General features: G+C 47.0%; 1 protein-coding gene across 3 annotated transcripts in view; it reads right to left on the bottom strand.

The window, feature by feature from the left end:
- Positions 1-16282, bottom strand: part of LOC149318478 (E3 ubiquitin-protein ligase NEURL1-like) — a 184839-nt gene extending 168557 nt beyond the window's left edge. For 2 of the 3 annotated variants that reach the window (XM_089509800.1, XM_089509802.1), the window contains exon 1: positions 16141-16280. In XM_089509800.1, coding sequence (XP_089365926.1) covers positions 16141-16225 — 85 coding nt within the window. In that variant the 5' untranslated portion in view covers positions 16226-16280. Of the gene's footprint in view, positions 1-16140 lie in introns of all 3 variants that reach the window. The other variant, XM_089509803.1, reaches the window with a different exon arrangement.
- Positions 16283-27065: the final 10783 nt, after the last annotated feature.

Here is a 27065-nt window from a genome sequence, read left to right as displayed (position 1 = left end):
AAATTTCATCTTTAATAATAATAACAATAATAATAACTTTTATTTATATTTTCCTGCCTCTCCCAGGTGGATCGAGGCAGGATTACAAACCAATAAAAATACATACAAAACACATCAATAAAATAGAATGACAATAATAATGCCATTAAAAATGTTTAGAGTTAGGTCCCATCTCCAAGAAATATTCCAAAATCTGAAAAAATCCAAAATCTAAAACTTTTCTAGTCCCAAGCATTTTGGATAAAGAATACTTAACCTATACTTTCAGTTCTGATAAGCAACCATTTTTAAAGGTTATCTTAAGCTACTGAGCACAATTGTATGTATGATCAAACAAATATAAAGCAAGAGTTGGGAGACTTCTTCCACTTGTAAATTCTAAATATTAATTTAATTCATATTAAAGAAAGACAATCTCTTTCAAAACCAAAATAACCTTTATACATGCTTGCAGTACCTGTAAATTGAAGGGGGCTGCCTTCTCTTTGTGTTGATGACTTGCAAATCACATGATTACATGAACAGCTGCCTCAGTGTCTCTTCACAACCACTCTGTCTTCACATGCTATACATTCTTTCCCTTCTTTCCTGAACATATAATCTATTACTAATAATCTGTGCAGTTCTTCCAAATCCCAAAGGAAGACTATGAAGAAAATATGAACTCCCTGCACACTTCCTTGTCGATTGTCATTCTACTGTTCCTAAATTTAGGGTTATACTTATTCTCGAGGAGGAGGAGAAAGGTATCAAAGACGGAAGCAAACTCTCTGTGAGAAAAAGTGTGAAGGTGCAATCTAAACTCAAATACTAAGCAGGGTCAGCCCTGGTTGGTACATGGATGGGACACCATCAATAAATACAAGGTGCTGTAGGATGTAACTAGCAAAATTACCTCAAAGTAATCCTTGCCTAAAAAAACTCTATGAAATTCATGAGGTCACCATAAGTCGACAAGTGACTTAAAGGCACATACACACACAATCAGAAAATCATACACATGGAAGGGTCCCCCCCCCCCGAGAAGCGGTTCTCTGCTCTGCACTAGAGCAGTGGTTCTCAGACTGTCGAGTGGGGACCCCCAGGGGGGCACAAGAATTGCTCCACAGCTCCAAGTGGATGCTGTGAACCCACCTCCACCTCTTCCCAATTTTTTTCTGATCTGAAGGGGAAGACAAAAGCAAGAAGAGCACTTGGAGCCTCTACCCAATAGAGAAGGAGAGCTATTACCTTATAAAATGTTAAAATATGAATATACATGAATGTCTGGATGAAAATACACACACTAAACAAACAAAATATATTTATTCATACACTATGTTGAGTGTGGGGAACTGACATCTGCATGTAGATGTAAAAGGGATCAGAAGGCTAAAACATTTGCACTAAAGCATCTCCAGGAAGTTGCTGTCCAGCCTCTTAATCCTTTCAACAATTCTGTAAGGAAGCCACAGGCCACAAGAATCAGTGAGAGAACTCTGGGCTAAGAGGTACAGTTTTCTTCAACTGGGTGGTCACCAATTGTGTCAGATTATAGCTCCAACTTTCTCTACTCAAAATTGGGATTTGTAGGCAACACATATGTATAGCAGCAGGTTACAGAAGGCTGGTATAAATGCTTGGCTTCAGGATGAACCTCTCTTACTGTATAAGCAGCATAGAAGTAAAATTCTGAAGTACAGATGCTCTTTCTGAAAGTCCACCTAGTTTCATCTCAAAAGTAAGTCTAAAAATGTAGCCATTGGCAGTGATCCATATCAACAAACCAATTCTAGTCATTTTCATTTCCATTATGGTCAGGTCTGTTGCAAAGCTAATGACCACTAATGAGCATCAAAGATCTATTCAAGACCAAGTCTATATTGTAGGGCTACCTCCCAAACTTCCTTTTCTTTGTCTTGTAGTAGCTGTTTGTATTTCAGAAGTCGGGCAGAATTCCCAACTCTTCTCTCTCCTACCTGCTCTGACTTCACTACATATAATAAAGACATATGTCCCATAATTTTCCTTCACTTTTTTCATCATTATGTAACTATGAAATTTTAAAATCTCATGTTAAAACTGTACTATTTTCACTAAACCATTAAAGACACACCCAGAAGAACCAATTCAACATTTTCCCAAAAAGTCTTTATAATTATTTTTTACTTGCCAAAGATAGCTGGGCACAAAAGACTCTCACTCCAGCCAAAAGGTTATATCATTCAGCCATTCTGTATCCAGTTTTTTTGAATGTTTGAAAATGTTTACACTTCATCAAAGAGAGAGCCTCTATACCAAATTCTATATTTAGACAACAAATCATAATGATTTGATATGCAATATAGGTGCCACACCTTATACAAATGAACAAACTAATTATTTTGTCCTACCCACTACTTTACGAAAAGTATTAACCACTTTCCTGAGTATTAATTTCTACCCCTGCCAAAAAATATATAACAAATAATTATGCTAAATTTGAAAGTGTTAACCTCTTATACATATTATCTTGATCTCAAAAAGAACATATATATATATATATATATATATATATATATATATATATATATATATATTCTAGTTCAAATATTTCCACCCTGTGTCTCTTCCTCTGCTTCTCCTGTCCTTTTGAGATGATTCCATTACATAAATAAAAGCTACTACTTGTATTAGAGTGCAGGCAGAGCAGGGCAAAATAGACAGTTTACCCTAGGTAGGCTAATGTCTGTTTCACTCTAGCATTTATTTTCATTTTTGGAATATGGTACATGATTGTGTAGACAAGCAGAAGCTGGTTCTTATAATTCAGCCTGTCTCACAGTCATGCCTGAGGTGATTCAGGTCTGGGTAGATATATTCAGCCTTCTAGGATATTAGCTCACCGGTGCTGGGGAAAAGAAAGGTTTTCTTAAAGAAAGATGACAGAACTGAATTCCATATTTGAAAGAGCCCTAAACCATGCCCAAAAATGCTCATAAGATAGCAGCAGCAACTGCAGAAGTTAAGTAAAAGAGAAATACCCCAGTTAGTGCCAGGTGAGAGCTGCCATCTTAGGGGTTATTCAGATGTCATCCTTTTTAACGGAACACTGTGAATAACCTCATTCACACAATCTGCGTTTGTTATTCTCACAATGGAAGTATATCTTATTTGCACCATCTGAATAACCCCTCAATCACCCATCATGCTTCTGATGTAGCACTGTGCCAGGGTATCATGGAAAATAAAGCAATAGTCCATGGACCTACCGGCTCAGAATAGGGAATCCTGGGCAGGCATCAGTATCAGCAGCTCCTGCTGGGGTACTTAGCCCTGACAGCATGGAATTTCCATGTTTTCAGTTCCTCACAGGATATAATCTCCCACCAACCTTTCAGTGGTACCCTCCTGAAGAAAGTGTTTTCTTCAACACACAAAATATGCAATTTATTTAACTATTTCTTTATGTATATTCCATTACCTCTATGCGTGTTTCATTAGCTCTCTTATTTCTCCATGCTCAGCATCAAGGTAATCATGTAGGTCCCTAAGATTTTCCTGACAACCAGATCTTCAGCTGCAAAAGTCAGGAAAATGATTCATAGGACATTTTGCCAGCCTGCACAAATTTGTACTTTTGAATCCTCATGCTCTTTCTGAAGAAGGTGATGTGAGGCTTCAACTGTGATATAATGCTGAGCTTGGGAGATATTCTAAACATTTTTTAAATCCATCACAACCACAGGGACAAGCTCTAATTCTTAAAGAGTAGCCAACCTTGCCCCTGTCTCCCCAAATCACAGAGAGTCCCCACATCTTGATAAGATCCTCTGCCCTTCACCAAAGCTTGGTGAAAAGCAGAGGCCCTCCCTTTAAAACACAGAACAAGACTGGGAAGGTTCCCCTGCCATTTTCCTAACCTGAGAGAAAGTTGTGGTGGGGATATCCCACCAGAGCATAATGACAAGCTGGTGAGTGTATTTCTCAAGCACAGCCCATATAGCAGGTCAGTCTGTACTGTGGTAAAATACCTCATGTCAGGGTATCTTGATCATCAACCTGTATTAACCTACCATGCAATTTCAACTGCACATCAGGTTGAGATGTGTCTAGATAGCAATTGTCCATATAGGCTCAAATTTCATGTTAAATATGTAATGCCTCCAGAGCCTCAAAAAGTTACTTGTTAATCTACAAGTCTCAGAATCCCCCATGGTAGCTGGGAAATTCTGGTAGTTTTATCAAAATAGGAACTTTTCCAAACTTTGAGTGGAACAGTGTAGAGAACTACCCCAAGAGATTTGAATTCAAAGATATAATCATGTTAGTGTAGAATCAGTATGTAGAGAGATCTTGTAGCACCTTTGACACTGGACCTTATCACATGTGGGGGGTTTGCAGCTCACATCCGCAGTCACTCCTGTTCTAGCAATGCAAAGTGTGATGTTTTTTTACACCAGATCCAGAGTCACTCCTGTCTAGCCATGTGAATTAAGGTTAAAACAATCCGTCCCCTTTGCCCTTCAGCCAATCAGCAGCCGCATGCAAATTCCCCCTCAATCCGTCCCCTTTGTCCTTCAGCCAATCAGAATCCACATGCAAATTCCTCCTCCCTCCAGCCCCTTTGCCCCTCAGCCAATCAGCACCCACATGGAAATTTGCATGCGGGTGCTGATTGGCCAAGGGGAACAGGGGACGGATTGAGGGGGAATTTGCATGCTGGTGCTGATTGGCCGAGGGGAAAAGGGGACGGATTGAGGGGGAATTTGCATGCGGGTGCTGATTGGCTGAAGGGCAATGGGGACGGATTGAGGGGGAATTTGCATGCGGGTGCTGATTGGCTGCAGGGCAAAGGGGACGGATTGAGGGGGAATTTGCATGCGGGTGCTGATTGGCCGAAGGGCAAAGGGGACGGATTGAGGGGGAATTTGCATGCGGGTGCTGATTGGCCGAGGGAAAAGGGGGACAGATTGAGGGGGAATTTGCATGCGGGTGCTGATTGGCCGAGGGGTAAAGGGGACGGATTGAGGGGGAATTTGCATGCTGGTGCTGATTGGCCGAGGGGTAAAGGGGACGGATTGAGGGGGAATTTGCATGCGGGTGCTGATTGGCTGAAGGGCAATGCGGACGGATTGAGGGGGAATTTGCATGCTGGTGCCGATTGGCCGAGGGGCAAAGGGGAGGGATTGAGGGGGAATTTGCATGCGGGTGCCGATTGGCCGAAGGGCAAAGGGGACGGATTGAGGGGGAATTTGCATGCGGGTGCCGATTGGCCGAAGGGCAAAGGGGACGGATTGAGGGGGAATTTGCATGCGGGTGCCGATTGGCCGAAGGGCAAAGGGGAGGGATTGAGGGGGAATTTGCATGCGGGTGCCGATTGGCCGAAGGGCAAAGGGGACGGATTGAGGGGGAATTTGCATGCGGGTGCCGATTGGCCGAAGGGCAAAGGGGAGGGATTGAGGGGGAATTTGCATGCGGGTGCCGATTGGCCGAAGGGCAAAGGGGAGGGATTGAGGGGGAATTTGCATGCGGGTGCTGATTGGCCGAAGGGCAAAGGGGACGGATTGAGGGGGAATTTGCATGCGGGTGCTGATTGGCCGAGGGGTAAAGGGGACGGATTGAGGGGGAATTTGCATGCCGGTGCTGATTGGCCGAGGTGCAAAGGGGACGGATTGAGGGGGAATTTGCATGCGGGTGCTGATTGGCTGAAGGGCAATGAGGACGGATTGAGGGGGAATTTGCATGCACGTGCTGATTGGCTGAAGGGCAATGGGGACGGATTGTGGGGGAATTTGCATGCGGGTGCTGATTGGCTGAAGGGCAAAGGGGACGGATTGAGGGGGAATTTGCATGCGGGTGCTGATTGGCTGAAGGGCAAAGGGGAGGGATTGAGGGGGAATTTGCATGCGGGTGCTGATTGGCCGAAGGGCAAAGGGGACGGATTGAGGGGGAATTTGCATGCAGGTGCTGATTGGCCGAGGGGAAAAGGGGACGGATTGAGGGGGAATTTGCATGCGGGTGCTGATTGGCTGAAGGGCAATGGGGACGGATTGTGGGGGAATTTGCATGCGGGTGCTGATTGGCTGAAGGGCAAAGGGGACGGATTGAGGGGGAATTTGCATGCGGGTGCTGATTGGCTGAAGGGCAATGGGGACGGATTGAGGGGGAATTTGCATGCGGGTGCTGATTGGCTGAAGGGCAAAGGGGACGGATTGAGGGGGAATTTGCATGCGCGTGCTGATTGGCTGAAGGGCAATAGGGACGGATTGAGGGGGAATTTGCATGTGGGTTCAGATTGGCAGAGGGGCAAAGGGGACGGAGTGAGAGGGAATTTGCATGCGGGTGCTGATTGGCTGAAGGGCAATGGGGACGGATTGTGGGGGAATTTGCATGCGGGTGCTGATTGGCTGAAGGGCAAAGGGGACGGATTGAGGGGGAATTTGCATGCGGGTGCTGATTGGCTGAAGGGCAATGGGGACGGATTGAGGGGGAATTTGCATGCGGGTGCTGATTGGCTGAAGGGCAAAGGGGACGGATTGAGGGGGAATTTGCATGCGCGTGCTGATTGGCTGAAGGGCAATAGGGACGGATTGAGGGGGAATTTGCATGTGGGTTCAGATTGGCAGAGGGGCAAAGGGGACGGAGTGAGAGGGAATTTGCATGCGGGTTCTGATTGGCTGAAGGGCAAAGGGGACGGATTGAGGGGGGATTTGCATGCAGCTGCTGATTGGCCGAAGGGCAAAGGGGACGGATTGAGGGGGAATTTGCATGCGGGTGCGGATTGGCTGAAGGGCAAAGGGGACGGATTGAGGGGGAATTTGCATGCGGGTGCTGATTGGCTGAAGGGCAATGGGGACGGATTGAGGGGGAATTTGCATGCGGGTGCTGATTGGCTGAAGGGCAAAGGGGAGGGATTGAGGGGGAATTTGCATGCGGGTGCCGATTGGCCGAAGGGCAAAGGGGACGGATTGAGGGGGAATTTGCATGCGGGTGCCGATTGGCCGAAGGGCAAAGGGGACGGATTGAGGGGGAATTTGCATGCGGGTGCCGATTGGCCGAAGGGCAAAGGGGAGGGATTGAGGGGGAATTTGCATGCGGGTGCCGATTGGCCGAAGGGCAAAGGGGAGGGATTGAGGGGGAATTTGCATGCGGGTGCCGATTGGCCGAAGGGCAAAGGGGAGGGATTGAGGGGGAATTTGCATGCGGGTGCTGATTGGCCGAAGGGCAAAGGGGACGGATTGAGGGGGAATTTGCATGCGGGTGCTGATTGGCCGAGGGGTAAAGGGGACGGATTGAGGGGGAATTTGCATGCCGGTGCTGATTGGCCGAGGTGCAAAGGGGACGGATTGAGGGGGAATTTGCATGCGGGTGCTGATTGGCTGAAGGGCAATGAGGACGGATTGAGGGGGAATTTGCATGCACGTGCTGATTGGCTGAAGGGCAAAGGGGACGGATTGTGGGGGAATTTGCATGCGGGTGCTGATTGGCTGAAGGGCAATAGGGACGGATTGAGGGGGAATTTGCATGTGGGTTCAGATTGGCTGAGGGGCAAAGGGGACGGAGTGAGAGGGAATTTGCATGCGGGTTCTGATTGGCTGAAGGGCAAAGGGGACGGATTGAGGGGGGATTTGCATGCAGCTGCTGATTGGCTGAAGGGCAAAGGGGACGGATTGAGGGGGAATTTGCATGCGGGTGCGGATTGGCTGAAGGGCAAAGGGGACGGATTGAGGGGGAATTTGCATGCGGGTGCTGATTGGCTGAAGGGCAATGGGGACGGATTGAGGGGGAATTTGCATGCGGGTGCTGATTGGCTGAAGGGCAAAGGGGAGGGATTGAGGGGGAATTTGCATGCGGGTGCCGATTGGCCGAAGGGCAAAGGGGACGGATTGAGGGGGAATTTGCATGCGGGTGCCGATTGGCCGAAGGGCAAAGGGGACGGATTGAGGGGGAATTTGCATGCGGGTGCCGATTGGCCGAAGGGCAAAGGGGAGGGATTGAGGGGGAATTTGCATGCGGGTGCCGATTGGCCGAAGGGCAAAGGGGAGGGATTGAGGGGGAATTTGCATGCGGGTGCCGATTGGCCGAAGGGCAAAGGGGAGGGATTGAGGGGGAATTTGCATGCGGGTGCTGATTGGCCGAAGGGCAAAGGGGACGGATTGAGGGGGAATTTGCATGCGGGTGCTGATTGGCCGAGGGGTAAAGGGGACGGATTGAGGGGGAATTTGCATGCCGGTGCTGATTGGCCGAGGTGCAAAGGGGACGGATTGAGGGGGAATTTGCATGCGGGTGCTGATTGGCTGAAGGGCAATGAGGACGGATTGAGGGGGAATTTGCATGCACGTGCTGATTGGCTGAAGGGCAATGGGGACGGATTGTGGGGGAATTTGCATGCGGGTGCTGATTGGCTGAAGGGCAAAGGGGACGGATTGAGGGGGAATTTGCATGCGGGTGCTGATTGGCTGAAGGGCAAAGGGGAGGGATTGAGGGGGAATTTGCATGCGGGTGCTGATTGGCCGAAGGGCAAAGGGGACGGATTGAGGGGGAATTTGCATGCGGGTGCTGATTGGCCGAGGGGAAAAGGGGACGGATTGAGGGGGAATTTGCATGCGGGTGCTGATTGGCTGAAGGGCAATGGGGACGGATTGTGGGGGAATTTGCATGCGGGTGCTGATTGGCTGAAGGGCAAAGGGGACGGATTGAGGGGGAATTTGCATGCGGGTGCTGATTGGCTGAAGGGCAATGGGGACGGATTGAGGGGGAATTTGCATGCGGGTGCTGATTGGCTGAAGGGCAAAGGGGACGGATTGAGGGGGAATTTGCATGCGGGTGCTGATTGGCTGGAGGGCAAAGGGGACGGATTGAGGGGGAATTTGCATGTGGGTTCAGATTGGCTGAGGGGCAAAGGGGACGGAGTGAGAGGGAATTTGCATGCGGGTTCTGATTGGCTGAAGGGCAAAGGGGACGGATTGAGGGGGGATTTGCATGCAGCTGCTGATTGGCTGAAGGGCAAAGGGGACGGATTGAGGGGGAATTTGCATGCGGGTGCGGATTGGCTGAAGGGCAAAGGGGACGGATTGAGGGGGAATTTGCATGCGGGTGCTGATTGGCTGAAGGGCAATGGGGACGGATTGAGGGGGAATTTGCATGCGGGTGCTGATTGGCTGAAGGGCAAAGGGGAGGGATTGAGGGGGAATTTGCATGCGGGTGCCGATTGGCCGAAGGGCAAAGGGGACGGATTGAGGGGGAATTTGCATGCGGGTGCCGATTGGCCGAAGGGCAAAGGGGACGGATTGAGGGGGAATTTGCATGCGGGTGCCGATTGGCCGAAGGGCAAAGGGGAGGGATTGAGGGGGAATTTGCATGCGGGTGCCGATTGGCCGAAGGGCAAAGGGGAGGGATTGAGGGGGAATTTGCATGCGGGTGCCGATTGGCCGAAGGGCAAAGGGGAGGGATTGAGGGGGAATTTGCATGCGGGTGCCGATTGGCCGAAGGGCAAAGGGGACGGATTGAGGGGGAATTTGCATGCGGGTGCCGATTGGCCGAGGGGTAAAGGGGACGGATTGAGGGGGAATTTGCATGCCGGTGCTGATTGGCCGAGGTGCAAAGGGGACGGATTGAGGGGGAATTTGCATGCGGGTGCTGATTGGCTGAAGGGCAATGAGGACGGATTGAGGGGGAATTTGCATGCACGTGCTGATTGGCTGAAGGGCAATGGGGACGGATTGTGGGGGAATTTGCATGCGGGTGCTGATTGGCTGAAGGGCAAAGGGGACGGATTGAGGGGGAATTTGCATGCGGGTGCTGATTGGCTGAAGGGCAAAGGGGAGGGATTGAGGGGGAATTTGCATGCGGGTGCTGATTGGCCGAAGGGCAAAGGGGACGGATTGAGGGGGAATTTGCATGCGGGTGCTGATTGGCCGAGGGGAAAAGGGGACGGATTGAGGGGGAATTTGCATGCGGGTGCTGATTGGCTGAAGGGCAATGGGGACGGATTGTGGGGGAATTTGCATGCGGGTGCTGATTGGCTGAAGGGCAAAGGGGACGGATTGAGGGGGAATTTGCATGCGGGTGCTGATTGGCTGAAGGGCAATGGGGACGGATTGAGGGGGAATTTGCATGCGGGTGCTGATTGGCTGAAGGGCAAAGGGGACGGATTGAGGGGGAATTTGCATGCGGGTGCTGATTGGCTGGAGGGCAAAGGGGACGGATTGAGGGGGAATTTGCATGTGGGTTCAGATTGGCTGAGGGGCAAAGGGGACGGAGTGAGAGGGAATTTGCATGCGGGTTCTGATTGGCTGAAGGGCAAAGGGGACGGATTGAGGGGGGATTTGCATGCAGCTGCTGATTGGCTGAAGGGCAAAGGGGACGGATTGAGGGGGAATTTGCATGCGGGTGCGGATTGGCTGAAGGGCAAAGGGGACGGATTGAGGGGGAATTTGCATGCGGGTGCTGATTGGCTGAAGGGCAATGGGGACGGATTGAGGGGGAATTTGCATGCGGGTGCTGATTGGCTGAAGGGCAAAGGGGACGGATTGAGGGGGAATTTGCATGCGGGTGCTGATTGGCTGAAGGGCAAAGGGGACGGATTGAGGGGGAATTTGCATGCGGGTGCTGATTGGCCGAGGGGAAAAGGGGACGGATTGAGGGGGAATTTGCATGCGGGTGCTGATTGGCCGAGGGGTAAAGGGGACGGATTGAGGGGGAATTTGCATGCCGGTGCTGATTGGCCGAGGGGTAAAGGGGACGGATTGAGGGGGAATTTGCATGCGGGTGCTGATTGGCTGAAGGGCAAAGGGGACGGATTGAGGGGGAATTTGCATGCGGGTGCTGATTGGCCGAGGGGAAAAGGGGACGGATTGAGGGGGAATTTGCATGCGGGTGCTGATTGGCCGAGGGGAAAAGGCGACGGATTGAGGGGGAATTTGCATGCGGGTGCTGATTGGCCGAGGGGTAAAGGGGACGGATTGAGGGGGAATTTGCATGCCGGTGCTGATTGGCCGAGGGGTAAAGGGGACGGATTGAGGGGGAATTTGCATGCGGGTGCTGATTGGCTGAAGGGCAATGAGGACGGATTGAGGGGGAATTTGCATGCGCGTGCTGATTGGCTGAAGGGCAATAGGGACGGATTGAGGGGGAATTTGCATGCGGGTGCTGATTGGCTGAAGGGCAATGGGGATGGATTGAGGGGGAATTTGCATGCGGGTGCTGATTGGCTGAAGGGCAAAGGGGACGGATTGAGGGGGAATTTGCATGCGGGTGCTGATTGGCCGAGGGGCAAAGGGGATGGATTGAGGGGGAATTTGCATGCGGGTGCTGATTGGCCGAGGGGAAAAGGGGACGGATTGAGGGGGAATTTGCATGCGGGTGCTGATTGGCCGAGGGGAAAAGGGGACGGATTGAGGGGGAATTTGCATGCGGGTGCTGATTGGCCGAGGGGAAAAGGGGACGGATTGAGGGGGAATTTGCACAGGGGGCCAAGGGGGGGTGACATCGAGTGGTTTTCCACACCAGACCAATTCGAAGTGAAATTGGAGTGAGCTTGAATGTGAACTCTGTGAATTCCCTTTTTTTCTGAATTCATCAAAATGAGGGGTCACTTTGTAATCACTGTGGAAGCACCATGGAAGGAGCGCCCATAGAAAGGAATCTCATCTGATAACACATTCACACTCTGACGTGAATCCGCATTGTTGGAAGCGCAGTCACGTCGGAACTGACCTGCAAAAGCTCTAAAAATCTCTGTGTGATAAACCTCACTAACTAAAGAAAGAAGTTGGCAGCATAAGCTTTTGTAGACTTAAGCCTACTTCCTCAGATGCATCTGGTGGAGTGGTAAACCAGGGACACACATATATGCTCTAGGTGTGTGAGAATGTCAATTTGACTTCATCTGTTCTCTTTACCATAGGCTAGTTCCATTGCCAAACTCATTAAAACTGGGCTTGCCACTTTATTTCCATACACAAAGGATTTTGAAGTCAATTTGACATTCTCACACACCAAGGGCATATATAAGTCTGTCCTTGGCTTACCACTCCACCAAATGCAACTGAGGAAGTAGACTTGAATCCAAGAGATTTGGTGCAAGTTCAGGTGAGGCAGTAGCAAAAGTAGTCTTTCACGCAAGATAAAGTTCTCCCTGTCGCCCCAACATAAGTAAGCCTAACCAGTAAGCCTCTGCAAAAGCCAGGTAATACTATATGACAAATTCAGGCCTATTGATTTTGAGAGTCTTCCTTGCTAGCACTAGTGGTTTCTTTGCTATTTCTTCCTTTGGCTAGAGCTTAGTGGTAATGCATAAGCAAACACCCTAACCTCAAACCTACCAACGTTCCTCAGGCCCCAGGCCAAGAATCTGTTACATCTTCATCTTGACTGTTCTTGAGCGGGGAAAACAAACCTTAATTTACAAGAATCTGGAATTGGCTATGGGTGCAATTGGCTCTGCACCATGCAAAGGATAAGCAAGTGAGGTTTCAACATTTCCTGAACATTGTCCAGTTGCCAAATGACAAACCTTCAGAGGATTTGACTATTACAGAACTCATGGGCCAGGCTGCAACTGTAGCTCAACTTGTTTTAAGCTTTGCAAGTTGTATAGGAAGAGAAAGTAGTGAAAAGGGATTACATTGGGATTGGTGGTGCCACCTTTTCATCTGGCATGTTGTAAGTATGATAGGGTTTAATTTTTCTGGGCACTACATACAGAAAATGGGTGACAAGCCACATATCATTATACTACAACTCCTCAAAACTCAAGACAGCAAGATGCGGGATGAAAACATCTGGAGGACCCATCATTGACATACAGATTTTACAGGCGTGGAACGTTCACAATAATACTAACAATAATACTCATAATAATAATTACAACTACAGCAACAATCCAGCCTTGATGACTGCTCCCCAGCTATAGCAAGGTCAATTGCAGAAAGAATCAAGCAAGCCCTTTTAAGGATAAAGAGATCCAGAAGTTGCCAAAGTTATAAGCACTTCTTCATCCTTCTTGTCCTGAAAGACTGTTAGGGAAAAAGGCTAAAGAGAGAGACACATTCAATTAAAATATACGTCCCAAAATGTAACAAAGCAGTATGACATTCATAGTTTTTGCTGCTGTGCCTCCAAAGCATTTTACAGGAACCTGTCAAATCCAATCAAGCTTGTTTATTCTACATGTAAATGTAGGACCTGAGGCAATCTTCTTCTTAAAAAAAAAAACTTAGAAAAGCACATATTGTCCCTGGCAGTTACTTGGCAGGGCGGTTTTTATTTTGGTTTTTTTTTAATGCAACAAAGGGCAAGCATAGTTAACTCTTCCTTTCAATCACTACAGCATTTAAACTACAGGAGAACCATTTTGTTTGTTTTGCCAGCAAGAGTGACAGCACAGCAAGTGAACCCGCACCAAATCTGGTGCGGTTATGTATCCAAAAACCCAGCATGCCATACAAAAGCAAGTGAAATCAGGTGACTCTAACTGCTTCTTCGATATCTCAGTTTAAGCTAACAATAACAAATTACAAAGATGTGCCCATTCTGCCTACGGATTGTAAATTCTGCTTCAGTTTGCTCCAGTAAAATTTCCAGCTGACAGGCTTCTTCTTAAGATAAATCTTTTCTGGCAGTTTACAATTGAATACCAACTACTGCAACATCGTCTGTGCTTTCACATTTGCACTGATAGGGAATGATGGGTCTCTCAGTGGGGTTCAGCCGTCCCCTCCTTCCATGTCTAATTTTAAACACAGCAATTGTCAGCCCTGAATTTCTGTCTGACTCAGTCCGTGCTGGGAATGTATGCCTCCTTGGTCATCATCTGCAGAACTATAACCCAAAAAAGGTGTCGCTAATAATCCTGAGGATGCCGATGAGAAGAAAATCAAGTTTCTGTATAAATATAAAAAAGGTAATATTTTTGAAATATTCCCCAATGAAGTATTCTCCATAACAATCAGAAATCCCTCTTATCCTTCTGGGTTTTGTTTGTTAAACAGTAATACAATTTTTATGGCATGCTAGAATGAAACAACACAGCTGGAAAAGATCTGAAAAAGAAACAGAACTGTGGCTACTGGAACACTGCATTTCTTTAGACATCTTTAACAACAAGCATCTTTTAGCATGGAATGCAGTATGTAATGATACTATACAATGCTGTCCAAAGTAAGATATTGCAGGTATGGTCTGAAGATTGGTTGAGCAAGGATGCTTGGATTTCAGTCACTTTAATACCATAGTACTATTCATTTCACGGAACAAGTACACTGTAGCTTAAGTACTTTATGGATCAGGCGGCAAATTCTATTCTGAGACGCTTAAAGAGTACAGCAGGCTAAAGTGAGAACAGGTGCTTCAGTCGTCATCCCTTTCGACTTACAAGCAAATTCATTGGAACTAGATATGTGAACAGCCCAGAATGGAAGATTTCTAAACCATAAGAAAGAGAAGCTCAGAACCACCAAGACCAGTATACCACTGACACACATAAGATGTGTCATTCCCTAAAATGGTTCCTCCCACTCCAAAAGCTGACATTTCTGAGGTAACCAAGACAACAGCAGCTGCAGCAACACATTCATTCAGAACTAAAATGCTGGGAGCTATTCATATTGCCTATCATCTTAAACACATCCTTCTCTGTCTTCCTCTTCCTCCTTTTTTTCTTTAAACCTTTCTTAATGGGTTTCAATGAAGAAAATTACTTAGGATATAAAACTATCTGACATTTCCATCCCCATTACATTTCCTTGGTAATACAATCCACAAAGCCAAGGAGGATGCTTCCTTCCAAGTCCATACAACTACAATCCACATTTATTTTCTCAGAGGAACAAAAGGATTTCTTTATCTGTTGTCAGGTTGGCCTTCCTTGAGATCTGAAATAATGCAACTAGTTGTGTGCTTAAAAAACAACAACAACCCAACCTTTCTCCACTGTGGCTGTGAAAGGGATATTTCCAGGTGGGTTTCAGCTAAGCTAGTACCATTTCTGAACAAATCGTGCCAAAAAAATCCCATGATAGGGTTGCCTTAGGAAATGACTTGAAGGCACACAACAACAACAACAACAACAAAGCACCATTATATAGCACAATGTAGAGGATGAGGTGAGAGGGATGGCATGAAGGTGATTGAGGTGAATAACCAAAACAGCCCAAACTTTAAAAGGGAAGCAGTGGGGTGTCATTTTGTTTTCCATTAAAACCACATGATAGGGTTGCCTTAAGAGTGACTTGAAGACACACAACAGCAACAAAGCAGCATTACAGAGCATAATGTAGGGGGTGAGGTGAGAGGGGTGGCATTCAGGTGAACCTTGGGTCCTTGTAGATAGAGTTGCCTTCGGGTTGCCATAAGTCAGAGATGACTTGAAGGCACACAACAACAACAACAATAACAAAGTACCATTATAGAGCATAATGTGTAGGGGGTGAGGTGAGAGGGATGGCATGAAGGTGAACCTTGGGTCCCTGTATGATTGAAGTGCATAACCAGGAGGGCCCAAATTTTTGAAGGGAGGAGAAGGAGTGTCATCTTGTCTTCCATGAGAATCCCATGATAGGGTTGCCTTAGGGTTGCCATAAGTCAGGAATGCCTTGCAGGCACACAACAACAACAACAAAGTAGCATTATAGAGCATAATGAAGGGGGTGAGGGGAGAAGGGTGGCATGAAGGTGAGCTTTGGGTCCATGTATGATTGAGGACAACAACCAGAAGAGAGGCAGAGGGGTGTCATCTTGTCTTCCATGAGAACCCCATGATAGGATTGCCTTAGGGTTGCCATAAGTCGAAGATGACTTGAAGGCACACAGCAACAACAGCAGCAACAAAAGCAGAGTACTACTATGGAGCATAATGTAGAGGATGAGGTGAGAGGGATAGCATGAAGGTGAGCCTTGGGTCCCTGTAGGACTGAAGTGGATAACCAGAAGGGCCAAACTTTACAAGGGAGGTGGAGGGGTGTCTTAGGGTCACTGCAAGTCAGAAACGACTTGAAGGCACACAACAACAACTCCTACTACTAATAATACTACAAAGCAGCATTGTAGAGCATAATGTGTAAGGGATGAGGTGAGAAGGGTGGCATTCAGGTGAGCCTTGGGTCCTTGTATGACTGAGGGGACCAACCAGAAGGGCCCTAAGCCCCCACCCAGAGGGTCTTCTGCTCCTCCTCTTACCTTTGAGGTGCTGCTGGTGGCCCCTGTGGAAGCGGCTGGAGTTGGCCCGGGGCAGGGCTGGGATGCTGGAGAAGCTGTTCCCCATGGCCTCCTCCCAAGGCAGGCTGCGGCTGAAGGGAGCAGGAGCAGGAGCAGGAGGAGGAGGAGGAGGAGGGCGAGGGCTGCTGGGGGTCTCTGGCCCAGGCCCTGCCCTCCCTCGCCTCTCCAGCAGCAGCAGCAGCAGCAGCAGCAGCAGCCCCCTTTGTCTCTTGGCCCTGCTGCCTGCCTCCTTCACTGGAGGCTCCGCATCCCTGGGGGAAGAAGGCAGGCTGGGCTCTTGCTCTCCTTCTTCTTCCCTGGCTGGTCCTCCTCCTCCTCCTCCTCCCTCTGCTGCCAGCCTCACCTGACCCTCCTCACCTGCCCCAAGAGGAGGCGCCAAAGGATGGAGCTCCCAGGGAGGATGCCCTCGCCCCGGCCCTCCCCTCCAGGCATCCTCCCTCCTCAGACCCCCTGCCACAACACACAACACACAAGATACACTCCTTGCTCCTGGGAGGGATGCTGCCGAAGGGAGGACAAGGGGCGCCTTGGCTCCCCCTTTTAGGCTCTGGTTGTTATGGTGACAGCTGCCTCCTCCTCTGAGGCACTTCAGGGACCACAGGAGTCACGTGGTGGGCTGCCAGATGTGGCACCTCTGGACAGACAGGGGTGCATCCCCAGGACACCTCCCTTTGCCCCCCCCCCTTTGCCAGCCCCTGTCCTCCCTTTCAGCCTCTGTCCAGGAGGGATTCCCAAATGCCCTCCATCTGGAGCAGGCAGGGTGACCAGAGGTCCTCCTTTTTCCAGAGCCTGTCCTCCATTTCTTCCTCTGTCTAGGAGAGATTCCAAAATGTCCTCCTTTGGAGCAGACACGTCCTCCTCTTTTCCGGCCGCTGTCCTGCATTTCTCCTGTCTGTCCAGGATGAATTTCAAAATGTCCTCCCTTTGGAACAGGCAGGCTAACAAGACATGTCCTCCTTTTTTCCAGCCCCTGTCCTCCATTTCAGCTTTCTGCCCAGAAGGGATTCCAAAGTGTCCTCCCTTTGGAGCAGGACTTAAGAAGCATAGATTTTACATTTATAGGAGTGTTCTTAGCTCTTCTTTATGTCATGTCTTACATTTTTGCTGGAATGTCCCCCATTTCACGGTGCCTCGTCCTCCATTATAATGAGGACACCTGGCCATGCCAGCCACAGCTCATGGGTTTTGCAGTCCAACACAGTCTGGAGGGCTGCACAACCTCCCCCCCCCCGACCCACCTACTCTGTTGAGAAGGCAGAAAGGGGTATGACTGCATGTATTCCAAAAAGCTCAACCCAGCCCTGTTGCATTTGGGGACCTTCCCCCTCAGAGTGACCAGAGGTCCTCCTTTTCTAGGACATGTCCTACGTTTATTTCAGCCTTCGGCCCAGGGGGAATTGCAAAATGCCTTCCCTTTAGAGCAGGACTAAGAAGCATGGATTTACACTTCTAGGAGTGTTTCAGCTTTGAATTGGTCATGCCCTACAATTTTCTGGAGTGTCCTCCGTTCCTTGGTGCCTTGTCCTCCTTTGCAGTGAGGACTTCTGCTCTGTAAAAATGTTTTTCAGCTCTAGTAACATTTAAAAATAACCAGAACACACTGGCCAGAATTCTGATATCGATATATATGCACATATTTCCTATTACCACGGATGGATGGATGGACAGGACCAAACAGAAGCTCAAAACACTCAGGACTTTTTTCACAGGGAGGAATCACCATCCCAAAAAAAAGAAGGGGGGTGCAATCCAAAAATGCAAGAAATTACATTGTAGCTTATCACATGCACAAACGAACACAACGTTCATCCGAAAGAGAAAGCAGTGCAAATGCGAATGAACTCATCACAAGAGTATTACCCATTGACTTCTTCATTTCGAATTAGCATGTTTGCACATGTGCAGGGAGGACAGGATTCCATGGGTGACAGTAATCCCATGGCCAAACTGGAGATGCATTTCAAACTAATGCAATGGGAAAGGATTTATAAATTCAATATTTTTCCAAATTCAGCTATTCCTGGGATGTCTTGCAGTTGTGTTTGGATTGCCTTCCATTTGTGGAAGATTGCCTTTCTTTTGTGAAATTATGTGAAATCCCTTGGATGACCCTGGATTAACCTTTGCTAACCTTCCAATTTCCCCCGTGTGATAAAGTCCTCAGAAATGTAAAAGTTATGCTGCTTTTTAGTCATGCTCCAAATGGAGGACGTTTTGGAATTCCTCCTGGACAGAAAGCTGAAATGGAGGATGTGTATGGGAAAAGGAGGACCTCTGGTCACCCTGGGGGACCCCCACACTCCCTTGAGGCCTCCCAGGGATGGAGAAGGGCAGGGGGAGCCAGGGGCTATAAGAGAAGGGTCTCCTTTGGGGTCCTGAGTTAGAGAGACCTTCCATGGGAAAGGGCAGCTGAGGCGCAGCCACCACACTTGGCTGCCTGAGGCAAGCAGGAAATAACTCCTATGGAAAGGGCTGAATAGATAACAAAGAGGTTTATCACACTGAGATTTTTTAGAGCTTTTGCAGGTCAGTTCCGACGTGACTGCGCTTCCAACAATGCAGATTCACGTCAGAGTGTGAATGTGTTATCAGACAAGATTCCTTTCTATGGGCGCTCCTTCCGTGGTGCTTCCGCAGTGATTCCAAAGTGATCCCTCGTTTTAGTGAAATTGGAAAAAAGGTGAATTCACAGAATTTGCTTTCAAGCTCACTTCAATTTCACTTCGAATTGGTCTGGTGTGGAAAACCATGCCGATGTCACCCCCTTTGGCCCCCTGCATCCTGCTCTTTCATTCCCCTCCTCCTCCTTCATGCCAGCTCGTCCTCTCTGCCACCCTGCCACCCATCCCATCATCCCCTGCCTTCTCCTGCATCCTGATCCTTGCCCCAGTGACCCCAGCAACCTATACCATCATCCCCTGTCTTCTCTGCATCCCGATCCTGGCTCCAGTGACCCCCAGAGACCTATCCCATCATCCCCTGCCTTCTCCTGCATCCCAATACTGGCCCCAGTGACCCCCTGCCATCCATCCCATCATCTCCTGACTGCTTCTTCACCTCAATGAAGGATGACAGCTAAGGAGGGGGCAGGGAAGGATGACAAAGCCCCACTGAGCATGTGCAAGGGTGTGGATTCGAATCGTTAAACCTTCCAGTGGTAATACAATGTACACTCATTCCCCTTTGCTTGAATCTGCATCACATGACTTGCTTGGAATAGAACTGACTTCACTTCCCCCTCAATTCAGAAGGGCAACAGATGGGCAACCAGGTGTGGTAAAGCATCACGTTTTAACTTTTATTCACATTACTAGACAGGAGTGACTCTGGATGTGGTGTGAAAAAACATCATGCTTTGCATTGCTAGAACAGGAGTGACTGCGAATCTGAGCTGCAAACCCCCCCCCCACGTGTGATAAGGTCCAAAGCTGAGGCCATCGTACTTTGGCCACCTCATGAGAAGGCAGGACTCATAAGGGAAAAAAATAATGCTTAGAAAGGTGGATGGCAGCAGAAAGAGAGGAAGACCATACACCAGGTGGCTGGACTCAATCAAGGAGGTCACCAGCCTAAGGAATAACTACCTCTCAGCCATGGGTCACATCGTATATATAACCCACTCACTTCCATGCCAGCAATTCTCTGAAGGCGCCAACCACAGCTGCTGGCCAAATGTCAAAAATAAACTCTTCCAGAACATGGCCACATAGCCTGAAAAACCCACAAAAACACTATCACCATCCTGAATTTGCAAGACCCAAGCAGAGAAGGGGTTGGAGAAATGTCTTATCAACAGAGTCACCATGACTAGAGGGCTATTAACAACAAACAACAAAAATCTATCTGGCCAAGTCAAGGTGTATAATACCCAAGGTCACCCAAGTTATTTTGCTAGCTGAGCACCTTTTGCCCACCCTGGCCTTAAAAACAGAGTAGTTTCCAATTAAATAACTAACCATTTTCTTCCTTTTAATGGCACCTCAGGACTGCTGCCTCACCCTACCTAAATAGTAGGGACAGATATATCTTTCTTTGTACATGTGTACACATGTGAAAAGGAAGCTTGTATGTGTGCATGCGTTACACAGGGACAACTTTGCAAAGTACAGTGAACCCTTGGCATCCACTGAGGTTTGATTCCAGGACAACTCAAGGATACCAAAATCCGTGGATGCTCAAGTCCCATTAAATACAAGGGCATAGTCAAATGGTGGCCCTAATATAAAATGGCAAAATCAAGGTTTCCTTTTTAGAATTTATGCATAAAAAAATCTGTGGATATGGAGGACTGACTGTATACACAGTCTTTGTACCCAGGAGCAAGGATGCAAATTGTTGTTGCTGTTGTTGCTGTTGTGTGACTTCATTTCCAACCTATGCTAACCCTAAGGTGAACCTATTATGGGGACTTCTTGAAAGGATTTGTTCAGAGGGCCATTGCCTTACCCTGAAGCTGAAAGCATGACTTGCCCAAGGGTTTCATGGCCAAGAGGGGAATCAAACCCTGGTCTCCAAAGTCGTAGTCAAGCACTCAAACCCATTACACCACACTGGCTCTCTAGGGATAGAAAACCCTTCCCTAAAATAATCTACTACAGCATTCACTCCTCCCATCTCTCCCATTTTTATTAACAGTATATTAAAGTTCCTTATACCCTGACTCAGTTTTCCTTTGCTTTCCCAAACCAGTGTGTCCTCCCATCATCCTGATCAGAATGTTGGAAAAAACTGTGCCTGGTGCATGTATCTGAGGGCAACTTATGGCTTGTGTTGGCGTGCTTATACAGTACACAGAAAGGGCAAAGGTAACTTGTGGATCATTGGTATGTTCAAGGAATGGGGACTGTTGTCCAGCCCAAGGCATTTTATACAAGATTTGAAAGCACAGATTGCTTCCCCATGAGTGCATGGTATAGAAAGGCATACATCATGTTGGTGTGTAGGCATCTGTGTGTTATATGTCAACTTAAATGCTGGTGTGGGGAATAAGTGTCCAAAACTTTACAATTGCCTTCCTCAAAGGATGTAGTGAACCGTGTCAAGTCATTGAGAGATTCCTATTGAATTCAGGAGCATCTGTATTGCCACTTAAATGTGGCAAAGCACGAAGGGTTTTGGATAACTGCACTTTCAATTTCTTTGGTGTATTACATGGTATAATCAGCTCTCTGTAGCTACAGATTTTTTTTTTATCCATGGATTCAAGCATCCACGGCTTGAAAATATTTCAAAAGATATATAAATTCCAAATAGCAAAGCTTGATTTTGCCATTATATATAAGAGCCACCATTTCACTATGCCATTGTATTTAGGGGCCATTCAGACTATCTTTTACCATGGATCAGAACCCAGATTAACCACAGGAAGTTCATATTGACCCCAATCCTTTCACAAGTAAAAATGAGGCTTTCACACTCATTGAGGGGCAAATGCCCCTTGGCGTGGGTCTTTTGAAAGCGGAGTAAAAGCTGTATCTTTTGGGGAAAAAATGGTTCTGTCAAAATGAACTTGTCCCCGATCATGATCGTGTCAAGTTCAGGGGAGGGATTTCGGTCAGAGGGGGGCAGAGGGCAGAACATGCCTCCCCTTCATAGGGGTGACAGAGGAGGAGGAGGAGGATGGAGCCGGAGGAAGGGTGCCAAGGGCAATGGGGGGTAACGGAGCAGGAGGATGAAGAAGAAGGAGCCGGAGGAAGGGTAAAGTTCAGGGGAGGCATGGTCAGAGGAAGGGCAGAGAATGGAACAAGTCTCCCTCTCGCACCAGGCAGCTTTCTCTCTCTCTTTTTATTTTTTTATTTTTGTCAGACTATGTGAATGATTTTTGGGTGATACATATAGATAGAATGTGTGTGTGCTTGTATCACGTTTGCCTTTCATTTCCTCTTGCTCCAGGAACGATAGCCTCACTTTGCAAGAGGCTTTATTTTTGTTGTTGTTGTTGTTGTTGTTGTTTAAAATGTGAATGCTACAATGCAAATGTTACAAATGTTTCCCTTTCAGTTTAGCAAATTGATACAAGAGTGAATGCTTTTGCTACAGACAACACACACACACACCTGGAGGTTTTTAAATTTAACAGAATATGCACACTCTGTTGCCAGTTTTTTTAAAAAAAAATGAGGGGGAAAGCACCCATTCTTTTGGCCAGTGGCTGTAGGAAACATCACCTTTGATGAAAGCAGAAGTTAATTTGGTTGACAGCAAAGGAGCCTTCATTTTAAACTGGTACCACTCCACAAAGAGCTGCAATGGCATTCAGGGGTAAATAACCCCAATTAAGGTAAATGATAGTGGGCACTTGCTTCCAGAGGGATTTGGGAGGGGGGGATCCGTGCCCAGTTCCATCCAGGGCAAATAACTCAGTGGGAATGAAACCTAAATGGGACTTGAGCATCCACAGATTTTGCTGTCCACAGGAGATCCTGGAACCAGACCCCAGTGGACCCAACATAGTTGGAAAGTATGCTGCACTGTTTCATTCAAGAGTAGTCTTTTGTACACATCTTAAAACACAATAAAATTTTATAATTTATAGGCTGGAATTTGCTTAAAGATATACACAGTGTAAGTCACACTATGCATGTGGGACCAAAAAGTCACCACTGTAGAACAGATGTATTCTGATGATAGCAGCAAAAGCAGAGTTGTGCAGACAACATGTTCACCTGTACCTTGTCTTTGCAAATTGTGCATTGTGGTTGTGCATCATACTCTGCAACCTATACTTTGTACTGTGCTTGTGCATCTTATATTTTGCATTATAATTGTGTATTGCGGTTGTGTATCGTGTATTGTGCATGCAGAATGGCACCCAATCATTGACATGTTATGTACAATATTACAATTCTGTATGGTGGTGCTGCACCAGCCTTTGAAGCTCAACATGTCCAAGACAGAGCTTCTTGTCTTTCCTCCTAGGTCCACCCTTCAATTTTCCTTTTCTGTCTCTGTGGACATTTCTATTCAACCAGTCCAACAAGCCCGCAGTCTTGGTTTTATCTTTGATTCTTTTCTGTCATGTATCCCTCAGATCCAGACCACAGCCAAGGCTTGTAGATTCTTTTTATACAATATTGCCAAAATCCGACCATATCTCTCCGCCTCTACTGCCAAGATCCTGGTCCATGCCCTATTGATCTCACGACTGGCTCCTGGCTGGGTTTCCTCTCTCCCACCTCCATCCTTTAATTTCTGTCCAACATTCAGCTGCACGCATTATCACATCCGCCCACCGCTCTGACCATATTTCTCCTTTGGTGGCATCCCTTCACTGGCTCCCCCTCCCTTTCTGTATTCAGTATAAGCTCCTGCTGTCGACATTTAAAGCCCTCCATGGGCTGGCCCCTCCTTATTTATTAGACCTTCTTTCTCCTCACCTTCCCACTCGGGCCCTCCATTTTGGTAGTCAAGGTCGGCTGTCCCAGCCCAGGATTTCCTCTGCCCCATCTCGGATTCGCCCCTTTTCACTTGCTGCCCCTCACTCCTGGAACCTTCTTCCCCCGCGAGCAAGAGCCATCACTTCTTTAACCAGCTTCAAAACGGAGTTGAAGACCTTCCTGTTCAGAGAAGCGTTCCCAGACATTGCATGATTGTCAGTTGCTATTTGATGTTCTTTTTTGTTGCCTATTTTATTGAACCATTTCCTGTATTGCTATGTATTTTATATGTATTATCCTATTATTTCTTAGATTGTACGCCATAGGCAGGTTTACTCTTTTATATTTATTGTTTTTATGTACAGCACTGTGCAAATCTACAGTGCTATATAAAATAATAATAATAATAATAATAATAATAATAATATGTCCACATGCAAGTATTTACCCTATGTTAAGGGAATGTTAGATTGAGGCCACAATGTGCACACGTCATTGACCATATCTGGATAACTAACAAAGTTGGCCACTAAACATATGCAATTTAATACTTCATTATTGCAAAATATGTTCTGCAATATCCTGACATTCTGGAAAGGTAAGTGACAATGTGTATAACTCTTATAATCAGAAATCAGAAGAGATGCAAAGGCAATCTAACCAAAACTGTCTGACCTGTCAAGAATTGCCCATGCAGTCCAGACCACCATCTGTGACAAGCAGAGAGCAGGTGTGCTTGCTGTGTCTGTAAATAATTCTAGATGACATGAGCTTGTTTGTACCAGAGGAAGGAAAGCCCTTAGGACTGCTGGAATCAGGTTGTGTCTGCTACACTACAACCGTACTAAACAGCTACCTGTTGCTTTACAGCTGATGGGAAACCTATGGTCTTCCACTTGTTCCTGGACTCCAGTTCCTATCTGTCCCAACCAGCATTGTTAGTAGTATATGTGATGCAAACTGTAGTCTGCCAAAATCTGAAGGGCCACAGGTTCCCCACCCCTGCTTTAACAAATTATACATCTGTGCAGAAGTGGGGAAGGAAAGCATCTACCAATACCCCCAAACAGAAACCCCAATATCATAAATGAGAGTCTGATATCACAAAGAAGAGTCCTTGTATCTTAAAGCAGAGACATTTTCCATAAAGTTCTGGTTGGTGTTTGATGTAGGTTAACAGTATCTGGAATGTTAACCTTGGAAATTTTCATATAGACTCACTTGTCTTTTTTCTGCGGAATATCACACTCGAGGGCAAAGCACCTTGATATGATGGAAGATGCAAACTGTCCTAGGGTGCAGAGACTATTTCCAGGGAAGCATTAGCAACTTTTCAGAATAATAAAGTCTTGAATCCTATTGGTAGCTTCAAGTAGAGTAGACTCATTAATTCTGTTGGATTTACCTACTTGTTAATTTATCATTCAGTACATAAAGAATCCAGATTTTGTGTTTCATACTGTTTCCTCCAATTTCTCAAAAGGGCCATGGAGGTGGATATAAGTACAGTACAAGAGCTCTTGTGTGGTAGCTGGAGGAAAGGGTACTCTTAGCCAAAACTGTATCCAGACCTCAGTTATTAATGGTCAGTGAGCCAGAATTCAGTAAATGTTTACAATTCAGTAGTTTATTCCATTGGCTTTCAAACTTTCACCATTTAAGGAATCCTTTCCATTATGAATTGCCTACCGACATTTTCATATGCATGACAACAGGTTCTCTGGATGGTGTTCTAGAGTGTATAGTCTGTTGGCACATAGTAACAGTAACTAGACCTCTTCAACTTCCCTGTCATCTTGTGGGAGCTAGGCCTATCTTAAAATACACCCACAACAATACTTTATTGCAGAACAAGTGGAAATCATCACTATGCTGTCTTTTGGGCACATGGGCTTAGTGGTTGTCTCCTTGAAAAATCTTCCTTTGTCTCAAAGCACCCCTACAGTCCCTCCCCCAAAATTTGAAAACTTCAGAACACATGTAAGTGAATATGCAATTTCTGTTGACAAAATGTAGACTTCTTGATTGTAGATAGCAAACAAGAAGATAATGAAGTAGGAAATGGATCCAGCAGCTAGAAAGAATGTGATTTCTGTACAAACAGATTTCTGTGCAAACAGAAATATATACGACGAACATGACTTTAAATATAATTTTTCAAACTTTGCTGGGAATGGTTGCTTTCCCTTTGTAACTCCTCTCTTTTTTAGTGATTTATAAATTAAATGTATACAGACATCTAGTGCAACATTTGTTGTCTTCAGTAACTTCAATGCAGGGAGGGCTACTCCAATGTATGAACTATGGGAGATGCTTGCCGCATACCACACTAAAGCATGTTTTCACTTTAAAGCATGCCAAACTCCTCTGTGTGTGTGTGTGTGTGTGTGTGTTGTGTGTTGTGTGTTGTGTGCCTTCAACACACAACTATTCCAATTTATGGTGACCCTAAGGTGAAACTATAATGGGGTTTCCTTGGCAGGTTTCTTCAAAGGGAATTTGCCATTACCATTCTCTGAGACTAAGAGCCTCTAGAGACCACCATTATATGTCAGCGTGGGGGTGCCGTGGGAGTGTGGTGTACACACACCAGCCACCCCCATGGCAGCCCCATGCCGATATCATGCCACACACCCAACCGCACAGTGGGGAGCATCATGCACTCAATTGGCAAAGCATTTAAATGTGCTGCGCCAAAGGAGCACTGAAAAGCCATCACCACCACGACTAGGATGCCCTTTCCACGGCATGAAAAGGAGGCACTTTTTGCAGCTTCTTTTTGTGCCATGAAAAGGCCAGATCAGGGCTGCAGCATATGGTTGCTGCGGCCCCGGTCTGGCGAGGAAAGGGGTGACACGGAGCCACCACTTAGGGAACATTTGTTCAGCCCCTAAGATAATATGAACCTTATCGCACATGAAATTTTAACCATTTTGGGAACTGAAGGACGCTCGTGTGTGCGCGCATCCAGCCGAAAATAAAGTTTACCACACACAAATACGTCCTCCAACAGTCCCCGTTCCATCCCCCGGCACGCACCCATTCGTGTCCATTCCTGAAGGGCACGATTTTTGCCTGACGGACTACCTTCCGTCAGCCCAAAATGGCGCCCATCAGGACTGGATGGGAATGGGTGCACGCCAGGGGACGGAACAGGGACTGTTGGAGGACGTATTTGTGTGCAGTAAACTTTATTTTCGGCTGGACGCGCGCGCACACGAGCGTCCTCCAGTTCCCAAAACGTTTAAAATTTCATGTGTGATAAGGTCCTTCGACTTGCCCAAGGTCACCCAGTGGGTTTACCATGGCTGAGCTGGGATTCAGATCCTGGTCTCCAAAGTCCAATGCTCAAACCAATACGCCACGCTGGCCCCAAATACATAGGTAGGTCAATTTAATATGTTAACCTAGTAAAAAATTTTACCAGACTGGGAACATTTGAGTGAAAATGAGCATAGCCCTCCCACTCAGAAATAGTTTTTTCTTAAATTTTGCTGTTTTTCATTTTAA

The sequence above is a fragment of the Sceloporus occidentalis genome, unplaced genomic scaffold (genome assembly GCF_023333645.1).
Source record: "Sceloporus occidentalis isolate IW3139 unplaced genomic scaffold, rSceOcc1.0.p SCAF_2, whole genome shotgun sequence".
Lineage (NCBI taxonomy): Eukaryota > Metazoa > Chordata > Lepidosauria > Squamata > Phrynosomatidae > Sceloporus > Sceloporus occidentalis.
The sequence above is the reverse complement of the archived record's forward strand: the minus strand, read 5'-3'. Positions and strand labels throughout refer to the sequence as shown.